This window comes from Sphaerodactylus townsendi, linkage group LG04 (genome assembly GCF_021028975.2).
Source record: "Sphaerodactylus townsendi isolate TG3544 linkage group LG04, MPM_Stown_v2.3, whole genome shotgun sequence".
In the NCBI taxonomy this organism is placed as follows: Eukaryota; Metazoa; Chordata; class Lepidosauria; order Squamata; family Sphaerodactylidae; genus Sphaerodactylus; species Sphaerodactylus townsendi.
Window position 1 is genome coordinate 144,285,474 of NC_059428.1, and position 19,544 is coordinate 144,305,017.

The 19,544-nt window shown below is 43.5% G+C and overlaps 1 protein-coding gene across 1 annotated transcript; it reads left to right on the forward strand.

The window, feature by feature from the left end:
* Positions 1 to 3,234: 3,234 nt before the first annotated feature.
* Positions 3,235 to 17,842, forward strand: LOC125431375 (ectonucleotide pyrophosphatase/phosphodiesterase family member 7-like). Its single transcript, XM_048494137.1, has 5 exons — positions 3,235 to 3,490; positions 7,366 to 7,511; positions 12,094 to 12,720; positions 14,419 to 14,744; positions 17,752 to 17,842. Exons 1-4 carry the CDS (start codon positions 3,235 to 3,237, stop codon positions 14,710 to 14,712), a joined length of 1,323 nt encoding a protein of 440 aa, XP_048350094.1. The 3' UTR covers positions 14,713 to 14,744; positions 17,752 to 17,842.
* Positions 17,843 to 19,544: the final 1,702 nt, after the last annotated feature.

Genomic DNA, 19,544 nt, shown 5'->3' on the forward strand with positions numbered 1-19,544 from the left:
GTTTGCTGTGGCCTTCCTCAGTTGAGTCTTCCTCAGTGATCTCCCTTTCAAATACAGACCCTGCTCAGCTTCCAGGATCTGAAAAGATAAAGCCATACCATGCTGCCTTCCCTCATGAAACAATGGGATATTTATTATTCATGTGTTTATTAAAAAGTATTTCTACTCCACCTTTCTATTCGACTCAAAACTAGACTTTTGAGACAGAAGCAGACTTGGACGTCCTTCCCTTTTGCAAGTTCACCTTTCTGCTTATTCTGAATTCAACTGGGCACACGTTGGATTCGGAGGCACTTCTCCTCCTCTTCCCTAGAAACAGGTGTAACAAAGAGCGACAGGTTAAAAGCCTTGATCTATGCACAACACAATCAAGATGGACAGACCCATCTCTGTTGATGGCAGGCTCATTGTCACCGATGGTAACGGCAGAGGGAGATGTTCTCTATGCCTGCTATGTTTTCCTGGCGGGGACAACAGTGTGACCCTTTCATTAATGATTAAACATGAGGAAGGCTATTTTGAAACAGATCGATAATCTCTGAAAAGTGACACTTTTGCCTCGGGAAGCGTCCAAGCACCATCCACATTTAAAAGTTGCCTTCTCACTAAACAAACGCTCTGAAAATGGGATAGCTCCTTCACGGGAACCTTGAAAGGGAGGTTATATTTTGAGGTCAGTCCCAATCATGAGCTCATCTGGGATCTAAGCCACTGGAATCCTTGTCCACACATGCAAATTAACTGAGTGCACTGCCAACGGGTACTAGCTAGGGCGTGGCCAGATAGACCAAAGGCCAGGTAATAAGCAAGGAACAGTCAAGACAGTCCAGAGTCAGAGCAGGTGGCAGGCAAAGGTGTAGTCCAAAGCAGTCCAGCGTCGGGGCAGGCAGCAAGCAAGGGTGTGAACAAGGCAGTCATGGTACAGACAGGAGGTCCAATAGGCTCAGAACTGGATGACCAGGTATGTAGAGTTTACCAGGAAGTACACTCACTTGTCTCTATTTGGGTCTCAGTGGCAGAGCATCTTCTTTCCTTCAGCAAGGTCCCACTTTCAATTACTGGCCTCTCCAGTTGAAAGAACCAGGCAGGAAATGATGTGAAAGACCCTCTGCCTGAGACACAGGAGAGCTGCTACTAGTCTGAGCAGCCAGTGCTGGTTTTGATAGACCAACAGTCTGACTGAATGTGTGACACATTCTCCCAACTCCTAAAACAGCTCATCAATCCATCAACTGAACGGTTGGTTGATTCACTCGCAGCTTAAAGCTTGCAGCCGAACTAAGTCTGGCACACCAGTCAGGACAAGCATCCCCAAAACGGTCCCTCCTGGTCCATAGCTTTTCCTCCTTTTGGCTGGGATTCTCCACACGCTCCTTCTTTGCCAACTCTCTCTCTCTCTTGCTCAGCTAAAACTTTAGGCTCCCGAGAAAAGAAGGAAGCATTAAGCCCCTGTTCAGCATCACTAATTCCATCAAAGATTTCTCATTATTCATTGTTGGCAGTTTAATTTTCTTCACTCTCCTCTCCTAAGAACATGGCACAGCCTTAATTACTGACCTTCCCGTCTTCCGAATGCAGTGGATCCTCCGGTTCCCCTTTCCAAGGCCTGCTTGGCATTATTATTATCGTAACCGGTTGACTACAGGCTCAGTGGCTGCTTAAGGCATTGAGAAATCAAGGGAGAGAGCATCGCAGTCTCGCAAAAAGAGTGTCTCTTGTCAAGAGTCCGGATCTAATTTTGTTAGAATTGCAAGTTAGCTGGGTATAGAAATCATTTTGAATTCTGCACCCCTGCTGCTTTGATCAGAAATTTCTCTTCCAGCTGTGGTGTCATGGTTAAGAGCAGGTGGATTCCAATCTGGAAAACTGGGTTTGATTCTCCACTCCTCCACCTGAGTGGTGGAGGCTTATCTGGTGAACCAGATGTGTTTCTGCACTCCTACGTTCCTGCTGGGTGATCTTCGGCTAGTCACAGTTCCCTCTGGGCTCTCTCAGCCCCACCTACCTCACAAGGTGTCGGTTGTGGGGAGAGGAAGGGAAAAGGAGCTTGTAAGCTACCTTGAATCTCCTTACAGGTAAATCCAAACTCTTCTTCCATGTTTTGCTTCAGCCTTCCATATTGAACCAGTGATTTTTAACACCACTTTCTGTTCCCTTGCACCAATTTTTTTCCAGAAAATATAAACAGTCTTTCCAATGCTTTGTGCATCAATACATCCGTTACATATTATATGTATGCACACAATGCACATAGTACATTTCAATGGTATAAGAATCCATCAAACAAACAGCAACATTCAGAAATTCCCAAATTCTAAGCCAAAATTTAAGCAACTATACAAAGAAAGGGGACAGGGAGCATTGGATGCTCTTTCTCAGCATCCAGTTTCTTCATGTACTGAGTAATCCAAATTGGAGTCCAAATTTCCACACCTCAAATAAATACTTTATTCTTCAACTAAAACATTTCCATTGGGAATAAATACATGATGCGTTCCATTGGCTTGCGCTGCCTGGTGCAGCATTGCAGAATTTAGAATTTGCTCATGCTGGAAATCACCACAAGTTCCATTAAGTATTCCTACTCAACTGGGGAGTTGTTCTGTGCGTGGAAAAAACTGCCCGTCCCATTTTTGTTGTTTTTGAACCACCACAACCACAGAAATACTTCTGCAGCGCCACTACTTAAGGGAAACTCGACACACGTCGAGAGTTTCATTTAATTCCCCAACTGGTTTGGGAGAAAAAGAGATTAAACGAAGGTGCCATTTTGGTCCCATCTACAATGCCATAAGAGTCAAAGAAGGGAAACAAAGTTATAATAAATTTGCTCAAAATTGGTTATCCTTCACTGGGTAGGTAAAGAACATTCATTTTCAGATTTAGCTCATTTATTCAGCCGGCTCTGACAATATGATTGGGTTTTTTCCCCTTTACTGGATGCTTTATGATGTAGCTTCATTTTTAAAAAAATTCCAAGTGTGTTTCTTTTAAAATAGAGACAAGGTGCCGGGGGGGGGGGGGGGGGGTTCCTAGCAACGGACTACATAGTAATGCTTGACCCAGTTTTTATCGATAGAGACGGATGATATGAAGGAGATGATCATGTAGCTATGAAAGTTCTTATCTAAGTTGAGCTTTACTCTGAGCTGATAAAACACGCATACACGCTGATAGCAGAAAAGGAGAGGCGAATATAAGGAATTCTCTCTTTCCAAAGCCGAGCAGCGCAACATGAAGATGCAAAAATCCCTCGCTCTGAACGTGATCATTCTGACGGCAGTTGCTTCTGGTCCAGTTCCCTGGGAAGAGGGGCAAGAACGCTCCCACAAACTCCTACTAGTTTCTTTCGATGGGTTCCGGTGGAATTATGATCAGGATGTTGACACCCCAAACTTTGACAATTTAGCGAAGGACGGAGTAAAGGCAAAGTATATAACACCTCCTTTCGTGACCATGACTTCGCCGTCTCATTTCACAACCATCTCTGGTAAGTCTCTAAATACTGTATCAGTTCTTATCCAATGAAAATGGCTTTATGTTTCAAACTTCAGACTACTCAAAAATAACTGTTATGCTAAGGATGCACCAAGGCTAGGACCCTAACAGTTAAATTGATTTTCTGCACTGAAGGCCTAGCACATTCCACAATATTGCCTCACTGGACTTGGGTTGCAGGAAACAGCATAGGTGAAGAGAAGGAGGAGGAGGAGGAGGAGGAGGAGGAGGAGGAGGAGGAGGAGGAGAGGAAGAAGAGGAAGAGGAAGAGGAAGAAGAAGAAGAAGAAGAAGAAGAAGAAGAAGAAGAAGAAGAAGAAGAAGAAGAAGAAGAAGAAGAAGAAGAAGAAGAAGAAGAAGAAGAAGAAGAAGAGAGGAGGAGTTTGGATTTATATCCCACCTTTCTCTCCTGTAAGTGGCCTACGAGCTACTTTCCCTTCCTCTCCCCACAACAGATCCCTTGTGAAGTAGGTGGGGCTGAGAGAGTTTTGAGAGAACTGTGACTAGCCCAAGGTCACCCAGCAGGAATGTAGGAGTGCGGGAACACATCTGGTTCACCAGATAAGCCTCTGCCACTCAGGTGGAGGAGTGGGGAATCAAACCCGGCTCTCCAGATTAGAATCCACCTGCTCTTAACCACTACACCACGCTGATGTCAGAAGCAAAGGCAGGTCAAGAAAGATGAGGACGGAGGAGAAACAGTTAACATTTGAACAGAACTCATCTAAGGGAGTAATCCTAAGCAAGTTTCCTCAAAATAATGACAGTAATGACATTACTGACCCATGGGGTGATGCCACATCATGACGTTTACTCGGCAGACTTTGTTTGAGGGGTGGTGTTTGTCATCCTCAGAAGGATGGATGGCTGAGTCAACCTTGAGCCGGCTACCTGAAACCAACTTGGGTCAGGATCAAACTCAGGTTGTGCACAAAGCTTGGACTGAAGCATTGCAGCTTGCCGCGCTGTACCCACAGGGCTCTTCTTCAAAAGAGAGGCCCATTTTATTCAACGGGTCTTACCCTTCTTAGCATTGCAACCTACATTTTGTTTAAAAATAAAAGAACCCTTCTTTTCTATCCGGGCGGTTTCATTTTTACAGTGAAGCAGAATAAACTGATTTTGCCAGTAAAACCTAGTTAATAGAAACCCTTAACAGAATATGACCTTTGAGTGCCTTGGAAAAATGGGGGGGGGGGGGAGGAATATTGGCAACATTTGCATCCAAAGACCTTTTCAGATATAGGGAGATAAACCTTACATAACCCTTACATAACCTATCATAAAATCTTGTTTGAAGTTCAGTATCCAATTAAGAGAGCTTGCAACTTATCCATCTGTAGCTCACGAAAACTGTAAAAGAGACGCATCTTGTGACGGGCAGGCTGGAGAGGAGTAAAGCAGCAGCCGAGGGACCTTTCCATCTCTTTTCTCATTGGCTTCTGCTAAGACCAGTTCTGATGCATTTCCTTCAGAAATGACCGAAGGGGGAAAACAGCAGAGCTTATTGGTAATCCTTACAAATACCTCTCAGGGTCAAGGAAGACAAATAATTCCGATGGCGAAGAGGTGTGCTATGAGTCAATATTAATTAATCCAGTGTGCCTGTGGCTAAAAAGAATGTCGAGAAAGATTTCTAATTTCTCATCCCAGGTTTTTCAACCCGAAAATCCCTCTTTTGGTTTGGCTTCTCCTCTGCACAAGCTGAACCAGTTATTGGTGGAAGGCTCAGCAGTGGCAGGTTGTTTGCTCTGTACACAGAAAGTCCCCGGTTCAATCCCTGACATCTCCAGTTAAAAAGATCAGGTCACAGGTATTCTGAAACACCTCTGCCTGAGGCTCTGGAGAGTTGTTCAAATCCCTCTTTCATCATGTAAACTTGCGGGGTGGCCATAGGCCACTCTGAGCCCTGACTCTGGCAAGTGTTTGAATGAGAGACTTTCTACGAATGCCAGGGGCATGACACAGAGGCAGGCAATGGCAAACTGCCTCCTGGTGTATCTTGCCTTTAAAATAATAGAATCATAGAGTTGGAAGAGACCCCAAGGGCCATCCAACCCCCTACAATGTAGGAACTCACAATCAAAGCACTCCTGACTGATAGCCATCCATCCTCTGTTTAAAAACCTCCAAAGAAGGAGACTCCACCACACTCCAAGGTCGTACATTCCACTATCCCTTACTGTTAGAAAGTTCTCCCCAATGTTTAGATGGAATCTCTTTTCCTGTACCTTGAACCCATTCCTCCTGGTCCAAGTCTCTGGAGCAGCAGAAAACAAGCTTGCTCCCTCACCAACATGACATCCCTTCAAATATCTAAACATGGCTATCGTGTCACCTTCTCTTCACCTACAGAAGTTGCCATAAATCAAACGATAACATTTTCAAGCATGTAATCTTACATTCAGTGTTGCCTCCCTTTCGAGTAAATACGGTATCTTGTACGGTCAGAAGTGTGAATAGAGGTTTTTTTAAGTTGCTTAATTTCAATGCTGTTCTGAAAATCTGTAATGTAATTACAGATTTATATGCATTCATTATTTACTGGGAATTAATTAAAACAGACAGGCAGATATGTTTACAAGTCATCCAACAGGTTTTAATTAATAGTCTTCATTAACACCCAAGTTTCCATAAAGTAAATATGTTCTTCAGGTAATGATTTAATTAGTCTCCTAATGCAATTGGTTCATACAGATTATGTTTGTGAAAAATTAGTCCTCGGTTGCAATAAACTATGCACTTGTAATTTAAGTGTGTGGAAGTAAAGTTTAGCATTGGGATGGTGACTCCTTACTCCCCACTTGAATCCCATATTGTCCCAAAGCAAAAAAAAAAATACATTTTATCAATTCAGATGATTCAATTCAATTCAATTCAGGAAAGCAAGACAAGCTACTGCCTACTAGAACATGAGAAGGAAATACTAATATGAGTCTTCAAACTATCCTAGGATCAGTTCTTTCACAGTTCCTTATTAGCCATAATCCCAGCCTGCACGCAAAGGGTCTACAAGTACAGGTTCTCGGTTGTATTTGCACAAATAATACCAATGTACAATCTGTGTATATAATACACACAAGTGTAAAAAGAATAGCAAGAAGAAGGAGGAGGAGGAGTTTGGATTTATATCCCCCCTTTCTCTCCTATAAGGAGACTCAAAGGGGCTTACAATCTCCTTTCCCTCCCCCCAACAACAAACACCCTGTGAGGTAGGTGGGGCTTTTTCCAAATCCAAAAACCTTTATTAGGCATAAAACCAGTGCCAAGAATTTCAAATACAATAAAAGATCATTATTGCTCTACTTGCAGTACACGGAGCAAAAACATAGCAACAGCTTCAGATATTTCAACACTAGAGCTATTTAGAAGCTTAGCCATTTTTATTTTATCAGAAAGGAGCATAAATCCTGTTGGTAACACAGTTCTCAAATCGGTTCTGATGTTGTTGTACTTTGAACAATGGAGCAGAATATGAGAAAGTGTATCAGTTGTATCAGGACAAAATTGACAGCAACGCTCATCCTGTGGAATACCAGAGAATGGTAGGTGGGGCTGAGAGAGCTTAGAAGAACTGTGACTAGCCCAAGGTCACCCAGCTGGCTGGTGTTGGAGTGCACAAGCTAAACTAGTTCACCAGATATGCCTCCACAGCTCAAGTGGCAGAGCAGGGAATCAAACCCAGTTCTCCAGATTAGAGTGCACCTGCTCTTAACCACTACACCACGCTGGGGAGAATCAAAACTCTGGTCCAGGAGTATGAGGTCATTTCAGGCTGTAGTTCCACAGGAGACAGGGTTGAGTGTGTGGCACAGTCTCTTTGCCTTCCTTTTCAATGTAATTCAATTTATATTTTTATATTCCCTAGGTCGCTGGATCGAAGACCATGGGGTGATCCATAACATGATGTTCAACACAGAGACACTGAGGAAATACAGCCACAAGGCAACGCAGAACAAGACGGAGTGGTGGGACAACGGAGTACTTCCGCTGTGGATCACCGCTCAGAATCAGGTACTGAATTTAAGGGTACTTCCGCACATGCAGAATAATGCACTTTCAATCCACTTTCACAATTGGTTGCATGTGGATTTGGCTGTTACAGTAAAATCCTGCTGCAAAGTGCATTGAAAGTGGATTGAAAGCGCCTTATTCTGCACATGCAAAAGTGCACTTAGTCTTGATTATTCTAGGACAGTGGTGGCGAACCTTTGGCACTCCAGATGTTATGGACTACAATTCCCATCAGCCCCTGTCAGCATGGCCAATTGGCCATGCTGGCAGTGGCTGTTGGGAATTGTAGTCCATAACATCTGGAGTGCCAAAGGTTCGCCACCACGGTTCTAGGATAAGTACCTCCTGTATTACTCTATCTTGGGATTTATTTGTATACTTCCAAGGGGTGAACTGAAAGCTGACACAATACAGAGCAGGATTTACAACCGCTGGCTCAGGATCATTGGTTCCTAAATGACCCTTCTGATCAGCTAGAAATTAACAACCTATGAGCAGCCATGTAAAAGAGCTGTTTTTACAACAGAGGTTATGAAGCTACCTGAAACCAAGGCCGTTTCTGCACGTCCACAATTCGCATGAACAGTCCCAGAAACAGCCGGGAAGACGGCGCCGCGGAGCGCCGTCACCCGGTCGACCTGCCGTTTCTGTGGCCGTCCGGCACGTCACCGAGGCCTGGGGACACGCCCCCCCTGCCCTGCGCAACTGCTCCAGCAGCTCATGGCAGCGGCTCGAAGCCACCGTTTTCCGTAAACCTCACTCGAGAAGCAAGGTAGGAAAACGGCGGCTTCGCGCCGCTCAGGCGGAGCGAGGCTGCGCCCCCTGTGCGAACGGCTCCCTGGGGACGGCGTTTTTGCCGTCCCCAGGGCGCCGTATTTGGCCCGTGTGGAAAGGGCCCAAGGTTCATGGAGCTCTGATGGGCAATGACTCCTTAGGTCCTCAGGGAAAGTGGGGTTTCCAGACACTTGTCACCTGACATTCTCTTACTGGTAATTTGTTTAAATATTTATACAGCACTCTGCTCCCCAAAGTGGCCTACTACATCCAGGCATCTATTGATCTACTAAATTTGTATCTTGCCCTTTCTCCAGATAGCTTAAGGCACTATAGATACCGTAGGTCTCTCCACCTTCCCATTTTATCCACACAACAACCCTGTGGGATAGGCTAGATTATGTGGCCAATCAGTGATCTCAGTAACAACATGGAGATTGGAACCCATGTCTCCAAAACTGTACAACTGCTAATTGTGTGATAAATAGATCACAGAGGTTCGATCACAGAGGTTCCAACCACAGAGGTAACTAGAATGCCAAGAAGAGCATCAGCCCTTGCAAACCTTAGCTGAGCAAGACAACTTTACATGTCCTCTGCTCCCGGCTTATCCTGCTGTGTCTTAATAAGAAATATAATTCCAGTTACTTTGTGCTCATGCAAGTGGTGGTGACAAAGTGATACAAATTCACATGGCACAGGGAATGGGATGTTTTGAAAGAAGCTCATGCAAGTAAAGGTTAAACCTAGCTTCCATCAAAATGAAAACGATCTTCATTAAAAAAAAATTAGGAGCCATTACAAAGCACTTTATCCTGAGTAAAGCATATCTATCAGGAAGGGAGGAAATACATACACAATCTCAGAAGCCTACCAACTGTATAAACAATTGCAAAACATTCAAGAATATTAAGAATCGGTGTAATCACCCCATAAAGGGAAAACATAACCGGAAATCATGTTTCCCAGTAAAAAAAATAAAAACAAAAAACCTGATAATATTGCAGTCTAACAGCCACTGATAAAGTTGATTATGTTAATAAAACCGGGGAGGCCAAAACAGTAAATACCAGCTTTGTTTCTAGATAATTATATTTTTATAGAGCTGTACTGAATTGTCCCCTGGAATTAAGGATGAGAGAAGAACTCCCCAGCCAGATTTGGACTCCGTGCGAATACAGCAATTCAGCTTTATAAGAAAGAGAACAAAGCTGGGAAATTTCACAGTAGAGTTTTGGGGAAAGCTAAGCTTAAGGAGCGTCCTTTGAGCTACACACATTCACAGCCTAAATCTGTAGCCATTGTAGGTAATCAGTAGAACTGGGTTGAAGGTTCTTAGAGGAACGACTGGATTAAAATGTAGCAGAAGAAAAGGAGTTTGGATTGACACCCTGCTTTTCTCGAGTATACCAAGTCTCAAATCAGTTTACAAACTCCTTCCCTTCCTCTCTCCACAACAGACACCTTGTGAAGTTGGTGGGGCTGAGAGAGTTCTGAGAGAACTATGACTGGCCCAAGATGCGAGGAAACAAATTCAGTCCACCAGATAAGAGTCTGCTGCTCAGGTGGAGGAGTGGGGAACCAAAAACGGTTCTCCAAATTAGATTCTGCTGCTCTCAACCACTGTAGATCTCTGTTTATTGAGATATCCAGGCTCAAGTACCAGAAGAAGATAACTGACATCAAGACCAATATCCCAACACAAATCTTTTAATATATATGGATCATCACCAGTGATAGAAGCAGGACTTGGCACAATAATAATTGGGTGCCATCAAGTTGCCACTGACTCATGGTGACCCCAGAACCATGGAGTTTTCGGGCAAGAGATAAGCAGAAGAGTTGTGGCTTAGTGGTAGAGTATCTTCTTGGCAGCCAGAAGGTCCCAGATTCCTCGGCATCTCCAGTTAAATGGATCTGGCAGTGGATGATGTAAAAGGCCTTCTAACTGAGACACTGGAGAGGCACTGCTAATTTGAGTAGACAATGTTGACCTTGAGAGACGGAGGATCTGATTCAGGATAATAAGGCAGTCTCAGGAGCTATCCTGAGATCTATAGGGCAATGTACAATCATAGAATTATAGAGGCCATCAAGCCCACCCCTTGCCAACACAATCCAAGCAATCAAAGCATGGGGTAAAAATCCCTTTAAATAAACAAAATAAATAAATGTGTTCGTGCAGATTGCCTTTGCTGTCCTCTGCACAGTGACTCCAGTCTTCCTCGATGATTTCCCACCCAACTATTAACGCTTCAAGCTCTGACAAAATTGGGCTAAGATCAAGGACCTTAGAAGGGAAGAAGAAGAAGAGTTTGGATTTATATCATCCCTTTCTCTCCTGTAAGAGGACTCAAAGGGGCTTACAATCTCCTTTGCCTTCCCCCCTCACAACAAACACCCTGTGAGGTGGGTGGGGCTGAGAGAGCTCTGAAGAACTGTGGGCCTTTCCCCACTTACCTTAAGCCCCGCGCTACTCTCCTCAAGTAGTGCGGTGTCCCCCAGAACTCCCCACGACAGGGGCAGCGACAGCGCAACCGCCCCGACGCTGCCACTGTTGCGCCCCCTCAGCGCACGGCATCCCTGGCACTCTTGTAAACGGCGCCTTTTTATGACCCCCAGTTGCGCGCCAGGGATGCCGCGTGCTGAGAGCAGCGCGCAGCATAGGGGGGATCGTGGTGAGTGGGGAAATACCCTGTGTCTAGCCCAAGGTCATCCAGCTGGCATGTGCTGGAGTGCATAGCTAATCTAGTTCACCAGATAAGCCTCCACAGCTCAAGTGGCAGAGCAGGGAATCAACCCGGTTCTCCAGATTAGAGTGCACCTGCTCTTAACCACTACGCCACGCTGGCTCTCTTTTCAAGACATCCTTTTCATGCTCATTTTATCCATACAGCCACTTTGTAAGGTTGCTGTAAGGCATCTAGTAAATTCCATAGTCACATGGGGATCTCAACACATCTTTCAGATTCTACTGCAATACTCTAACTCAGAGGTCCCCAAAGGTTTGGAGCCTGCAGGCACCTCTTGGAGGGTGCCAGAAAAGGTGTTGGTGGGTGCCATGGAACTCACAGGCACCCCACTAAGGATCTCTGCTCTAACCACTACACCACAATGACTCTCCATTAATATTATCTTGGCTGGATTCCCCCACCCACCCCTTGTCTCATGTCCTGGAACTTTTGCCTCCTAACGAAGCAAGATTTTAAATAAGCTGTGACCTTTCTCCAATCTACGGTGTATTAAATGTCACTAAGAACATTATGATTTTACAGCCTCACTTTAACAATCTAAAAGTGAATTTGGTACAGGAAAAAAAATAATCAAACGCTGTAAGGTACTATTCTGAAACTCATTTAATTAATCAGAATAGTCTCTGTATTATTTGTGCGGCAAAGGGAGCTTTTTCTCTTTCCTTTTGACAAATGTTCCATGGAGGAGGGAAAGGAAAACTCTTTAGTGTTAGATCAGGTCCAATAGCACCTTACCTTTGTTGATCACAAAGATGCTACTGGACTTGAATCTAACTGTTCTGCTACATACCAAAAATGGCTACCTTCTGAAACTATCTGCTTGACTCGAAAGTGTGAAAAAACCCATTCAACACATTGCAACAGTCACCTGATGAGAATCATTTCTTCATCTGGAGAACTGTGTGTTTGCCTCATTGTGTGTTGAAAACTGCTTGTGATTGTCATGCAGCTATTAAGGTAGATGCTGCTGTTATGCATTTTCCCACTACCTTCTTCTTACAGTAAGTTCATTCTTTTAATTTAAGTCTTCTTTCATATATTTGTTTTCCTCCTAGGGGAAAAAAACAGCCTCGTTTCATTATCCCGGGGGTGGTGCTAATTACAGTGGCCAGTCGGTTAACCGAAGCTTGGTCGAGGCCTTTGACCACCCTGACGCCAATGAGACAGAATGGCAAGAGAATATTGATATTGTCATGAACTGGTTCACCCAAGAAGATTTTGATTTTGTCACCCTGTATTACGGTGAGCCCGATAACGTAGGTCACAAGTTTGGCCCTGAAACCGAAAACAGGAAAGTTATAATCCAACAGATCGACCGCACCATCGGGTACCTGACGGCAGCAATTGAAAAATACGGCTTGAAAGACACCCTTAATGTCATAATTACGTCTGACCATGGTATGACTACTGTCAAGAAAAATCCAGATGTCGAGGAGATCTTTTTGGCCAAACATATTAAATTCAGTGACTTGGTGAAGTTTGACATTCTAGACTATGGTGGGTTTGGCATGATCCTGCCTAAACCGGGAAAAGAAGAAGAAATTTATCAAGTTCTGAAAAATGTCCACCCTCACCTCAAGGTGTACAAAAAGGAAGAGTTTCCAGAAGACTTCCATTATGCAAAACATGAACGAGTTTTGCCAATCTTGCTTTATGGGGATCCTGGTTACAGTGTCAACGGGGTAAGTTTAGTACATATCTTAGAGACAGCTCCAACACAAGACTTCCCGACCATGGAAGTGTACTCAGATCTTTGAAAGCAAGTTAAATTGTGTATGCATAATTACAGAAACATAATTAATTTTGACTAGAGAATGGAAGTATTGTGGCACACAGTTCATGTTTCTCTGGCTTTCAAGAATCCAAAACCCATCAAAACACAATAATGTGCAGCCTACAGAGAGGAAGTGTGGTTGGTGGTTAAGAGCAGGTGGAATCTAATCTGGAGAACTGGGTTTGGTTTCCCATTCCTCTACATGAGTAACAAACTATTACCTGGTGAACTGGATCAGTTGTGGGGAGAGGAAGGGAAGGAGTTTGTAAACCCCTTTAAGGCTCCTTACAAGAGAAAAGCAGGGTATAAATCCAAACTCTTCTTCTTCACTTCTAAATAACTAAATAAATTCCTTCCTAACCTCCTGTTCCTCCTTCATGGAACTCAAGGTGGAACATGGGCTATCTAGATGGTCTTCAATCCTGCACTGACCAGACACATTTCCACAGCTTCAGCAAGTTTTGTTCATTGCAAGCTTATAACACTTATTGTGAGAGGTCACTTTGAAGCCTGATTCACTCCTCATATTCCCATAGCAGTTTAGCTATGAACACCTCTTTCACATATTACGAACTCAAAGCTGTACAACTAGCATTAAAAAAAACATAAACCCAAAAATTATTCAGCATGAATGCGATCTTCGCTGTTTTCTCATGGCACAACAGTGACATACAGTGGCAAGTGTATCAGGAGCCTGGCTAGTTCTTTGCATTGGGAGTTCAGAACCCAATGCTCCAGGCCACAGGTGTCAAACTCACGGCCCTCCAGATGTCAGGGGATTATGGGAACTGTAGTCCATGACATCTGGAGGGCCACAAGTTTGACACCTATGCTCTAGGCTAACCAGTTCTGCCTTGTGCCTGTTTTCCCAGCTCCCTGTAAATTATTTATTTCAACCACTCCTATCTTAGGCTCTGAGCTGTTATTTTTGTAGTGGTGAGTCATCATCATATATAAATACCGAATTAAAATCTGAAAGGCAAACATTATGAATTCTATATAGGTTTCTTATTTATACATGCCTGGATGGAACTGTTCAGGTTGCATTCTCTGCGAATCAAAGAAACTCTTTAACATGAGAGTTAAAAGGAACTTTAACTTTCAAAAGCTCATACCCAAAAAACCCTTGGTGGTCTCGAAGAAGAAGAAGAAGAAGAAGAAGAAGAAGAAGAAGAAGAAGAAGAAGAAGAAGAAGAAGAAGAAGAAGAAGAAGAAGAAGAAGAAGAGGAGGAGGAGGAGGAGGAGGAGGAGGAGGAGGAGGAGTTGGATTTATATCCCCCTTTTCTCTCCTGTAGGAGACTCAGTGGGGCTTACAAACTCGTTACCTTTCCCCCCTCAAAACAAACACCATGTGAGGTAGATGGGGCTGAGAGAGCAGTGATTAGCCCAAGGTCACGCAGCTGGCATGTGTGGGAGTACACAGGCTAATCTGAATTCCCCAGATAAGCCTCCACAGCTCAAGTGGCAAAGCAGGGAATCAAACCCCGTTCCTCCAGATTAGAGTTGACTCGAATCCAGCTGTTCTTCTTCAGACTAGCATGGCTCCTAACTTGAGATCAATATGAATATATTTGGACATTTATTACTTTTTAATTTTCTCCTACAGAGGCTTATCTTATACATTAACAAAGGCGATCATGGATTTGACAACAAAGACTCAGATATGAAGACCATCTTTCGAGCTTTCGGTCCCAGCTTCAAAAAGGACTACTTAGCTGAACCTTTCGACAGCATTCACATTTATCCACTGATGTGCCACCTTCTGGGAGTCCAACCAGAACCCAATAATGGCTCACTAGAATTCACTCTGGACATGCTCAATTCGGCAGCATCAGGGTGTTTCCTTCTACCCATAATTGTAGGAGTGGCGATAGTGGCCCATCTTGTGGTATCCATTTGAACTGCCACGTACAGGATGATTCAACAGAAGAAGTAAGTCATGATTTTTATTTAAGTTTCCAAGGCCAAGAGGTACTAATGCAAAGGAGACAGCCCCAATTCGCTGACTTGTCTGGAATCACTCACTGCTTGGGAAAAGCTACCATTCAGCAACAGGGCACATTCTTAGCACACAAAAGGCCCAGACTTCAATTCCTGAGACCCACCATTACAGAAGATCTCAGGAAGCAAGCGTTGATATCACATTTTCCCAGGACTTCTGGGTTTCCTGATATCAACAATATGTACTGAAGTACGCCAAGAACAAGAGACTGGCTCAGAGTCTCCCAGTGAGATTCGCAGCTGGGTTTTCTAGGTCCTAATTCAACTCTCTAACCATTATGTTGTGCTGACTATCCGGGCTACCTGGTTGGCTTCAAAGGCTATGTGCCTTGTGAATTAGGGATGGCAAACCTCAAACAGGTTTTTCCTGGGTATGTAGAATCATAGAATCATAGAGTTGGAAGAGACCCCAAGGACCATCAAGTCCAACCCCCTGCATGCAGGAACACACTGTCAAAGATCTCCTGATAGATGGCCATCCATCCTCTCTTTAAACCCTCCAAAGAAGGAGACTCCACCACACTCCGAGGTAGTGCATTCCACTGTCAAACAGCCCTTACTGTCAGGAAGTTTTTCCTGATGTTTCAGTGGAATCTCTTCTCAAATCTTGCCTTCTTCAGGCTGTACCCCCAAATCACCAGGTATATCCAGAGCGGACAACTCAACCTTCAAATGCCAGACATATGGGCAGACGGGAGGACAACCCATTCCCAAGCCATGTAGGACTTTAAAGAATTCTAACCTAGCCTTCTCGCTGAAATGCTGCTATTCTGTTTTTCTATGTGTTTTGTAACAAATGGATATTATCTATGCCAAGTGGAAAACTGCGGTATGATTATTGTGCATAGAAGATTAGCAAATCACACTGCAGGTTCTGTTTGTCAATCCTATGCGATTCCTGCATCTTCACAAATCACATTTGCACGCCGAAGCCTCAATAAAAAGCACCGGAACACTAATTTCCTGGTCATAATTTAGTTGCATTTCACTCACCCGTTGATTATGCTGGAATGAAATATCAATGCAAGCATTATTATGCTCCACAAAAGCATTCGAGTAAACAACATGTATATGTATAAAACTTCCTCCTCGATTCAATCAGCCAGCAATTATGAAGACCGTTTTTTTTCCTCTCTTTTCTGTTTGCTTGTGACACCAGGAAACATCTCTTACAATGTTCATTTTGTCTCCCTACTAGTTGGGCCCTAGAAGGGTCTTCCCTCCACAACCACAGCTACTGCAAAACGGCAACATGCCTTAAGCAGCCACACTGAGGAAGGCGCGCCATATCCAGGAAATATAGCAATAATTACATTTTGCACCTTAACGTTGCTCTTTTTCCCTTTAAAAAAATCAATTGTTCCTCCAATGTCCTCTGCATTTTACGTATGTGTATAAAATTTGGGAATTTTCAGCCTGGAAAAATATGACTTGAGTTATGCATTGTGTGGAAAGTGTAAATAAGAAGAAGCATTTGTATTTATATCCCCCCTTTCTCTCCTGTAAGGAGACTCAACACATGCACTCCATGTGTTGGAGTGCACAAGCTAATCTGGTTCAGAGGGCTCTTTCCGTCCTCTCCCAAAATATTAGGTACCCAACGAAGCTGATGGGTGGCAAGTTGCGTTGTGCACGTTCACCATGTGACACCTATAGCTTGAAATATATGTATGTAGCTGTGAGTTCTTTTTACATTTGCATAGCAAACATGTTCAGTTCCTAATTAACAATAGCTAGCAGATGTTTTATTAAGCGTATCATCTATCTCTGGTAAAAAGCATCCAAAAAGTCCCTGGCCAATCTGTCTGGAGCTGTGATGATCTGCACATGCAGCAGCGGAAGGCACCCATTCAGAGCACATTTTCAAAGATTGCACATATGTTTTTTTGCTGGTTTTGTGGACTGTGAAATGGGAAAGCAATAGGCTTTTCATAAACAGCTTTACCAGAGTGAGCAGTATGAAATCTCTTCTTTTAAAAAACTGTCAGCTGTGATATTGCCAGCCAAGATGTAACGTTTTATTTCATTTAAAAAACGGGCCCAATGTTTTTTTCCAAAACCAAGTGACAGTTTATAGCAAGCCCAAAAGTCTTTGATCTGGAAACAAATTGTCCCCAAACCAAGTATGACCAGCTTGTGTATGTGAAAAGAATTCAGCAATCAATCTCAGAAGCAACAATCGGCAGTCACAAAATTTTGAAAGCTTTGCCGTACCAATTTAACACCTCCAGGTGGGAAGACGACCTGGGTCTCGATCGAGCCCTAAATGAATAGAATTAAACTTGCCGATACATTTTGCCTAAAACTGGAGATGAGCAAGCTAGTCTCCTGTCCTAAGGCATTATTGTCTATGGTTTTTGAAAAATCTTCCCATAAATGAAGAGTCTGTCAGATTTATTCCTAGTGAATTGTTTTGTAGGAAAGTTGAGAAGGATGCAGCTAAGTTTGTGGAACAAATGAGCTTTCACCTGACAGGAATCTATACTCATCACCTCAAGGACAGATGCTTCACAAAGGCCCCTTCCGCACATGCAGAATAGTGCACTTTCAATCCACTTTCACAATTGTTTGCAAGTGGATTTTGCTGTTCCGCAAAGTCAAATCCAGCTGCAAAGTGCACTGAAAGTGGATTGAAAGTGCCTTATCCTGCATGTGCAGAAGGGAGATCAGGGCAAATGCGCCACCCCAGTCAGAAGACCACTTCTATGCTCTGTTGGCCAGCTGCAAATCTGCCCCATGCTACATTCCAACAATTACTGCTCAGCCAGACTGCAGAAAAGAGGCAGGGCAAGGAAATTAAATATGATGTCAAATCAGCCAAGACTGCAAATCAGCATGGCCCCCTCCAAATCCAAAATAGGTAATAAAAAACGTGTTTGAATTGACAACGTTCTTGGAATATTTTCTTTTTTAAAAAGCATATTACATTTGTTTGTAGACCACCATCCCAGTGTGGAAAAAAGATTTTGACATTGTTACGATGCATCAACTTCGTTGTCACAGAAGGAATCCCAGTAGAATGAAATCGTCTGAGACCTTATACACGTGCAGTGAAACGAAGAAGCAAAATGACATGGCAGAGTCCTGAAATGGCTGAAAGAACTTTGCCACTTCATACCATGCGGAGTTGCAGAAGGATCTTTTAAAAATCTCCGCAAAAAATGGGCACAGCAGTCATTCCTGACCAAGAGCTCTCCAATGTGCAATTAAAAAAAAAACTTTCTGTGATTTTCACTGCTTTATACATAGGCCATGCTGTATTCATTTAACAAGTGGGATTTTGGCACTAAAAAGAAATAATTTATTTTATTACACTACGGAGCTTCGCCACATACAACACACAAGCACACATGCTTCAAAGATGGTGTCTGGCAGGCGTATGAAGAACAGAAGGAGAACAACTATTTGATCTCTGTTGCGTATGCCAATGTACTCGCTTTGTGAGGCAAAAAATATTGTTAGCCATTTTGAATGTGTTTATTTTCTTGTTATGATCTCCTTGCGATCACTTTGGAAGAAAAGGGTAGATTGTTTTAAAAAATAAACGAAGAGAACATGTTTCTTAGGGGTGTTCTGCATTTTATCACTCAGACAAGTTTCTAGATCTCGTTATTGAACAGAAGGGACCGGGGGCAGAGCAAAGAGAGACATTATCCAGAGGTGGGATTCAAATAATTTAACAACTGGTTCTGGTGGTGGGATTCAAATAATTTAACAACATTCAAATAATTTAACCAGTTGTTAAAATGGTGCTTGTAATGGTTACAAAATGGTGCTTGTAATGGTTTACAAGCACCATTTTAACAACCGGTTCTGCCGAAGTGGTGCGAGCCGGCTGAATCCCACCACTGGCATTATCCAAAGTGCTTTATGAACTGCACAGTCTTGCAAATCCCATTGAAATAGTATCTCTGAACAATAGCCAGTCCATAGGTGGGAAGACATGGGAGCTTCAGTAGTGATGATGCTGTAACAGATGGATGGCCACAGCTACCCCCAACTTCTACATTTGTGTTTTGACATTATTGCTTACATTGAAAACAGGCAATAGGGAAAGTCTGGTGTAATGAAAGAAAAACAATGTAGACAGGCTGGATGCAGACTACGGCAGTTATACATAAAATCGTTAAGATCTAAGTCCAGTAGCACCTTTGGGACCAGCAAGATGTTCAGGGGCTTTCGAGACTCACAGCTCTCTTCCTCAGAGACAAGTTTACACCCTGAAAATCTTGCTGGTTTCTAAGGTGCTACTGGATTTTAATCTAACTCAGCTAAGGTTTGCTTAGGCTCCTCCCGCACATGCAGAATAATGCATTTTCAACTTTGCAGCTGGATTCTACTGTGCGGAATAGTAAAATCCACTTGCAAACAATTGTGAAAGTGGATTGAAAGTGCATTATTCTGCATGTGCGGAAGGAGCCCTAGTGTGACCATAAACAGAGATGTTCACACAGACATCCCTGGACTTATAAGAATGTAACTCTGTTGAGAAATGCACAGTATTTCATTTGCTTCCCTGCAGGAAAGGCAGAGAGGTAAGTCTTAATCTCTACATTTGCAAGTTTGCTCCCTACCCACTAGAAGGTTTATTTATTTACTTTGGCCGTTTCCACACGGGCAATGAATGGCGACCTGGAGATGGTAAAAACGCCGTCTCCAGGCCGCCATTCGCACGGGGGGCGCAGCTGCGCCGCCCTCGCAGCCTGAAGCCGGCGTTTCCCCAGAGCTCTT

Coding starts and splice junctions, on each gene's coding strand:
- LOC125431375 (XM_048494137.1), top strand. CDS start 3,235: ATGAAGATGCAAAAATCCCTCGCTCTGAACGTGATCATTCTGACGGCA. Junction 3,491..7,365: donor TCATTTCACAACCATCTCTG/GTAAGTCTCTAA, acceptor TATATTCCCTAG/GTCGCTGGATCGAAGACCAT. Junction 7,512..12,093: donor GGATCACCGCTCAGAATCAG/GTACTGAATTTA, acceptor TTTTCCTCCTAG/GGGAAAAAAACAGCCTCGTT.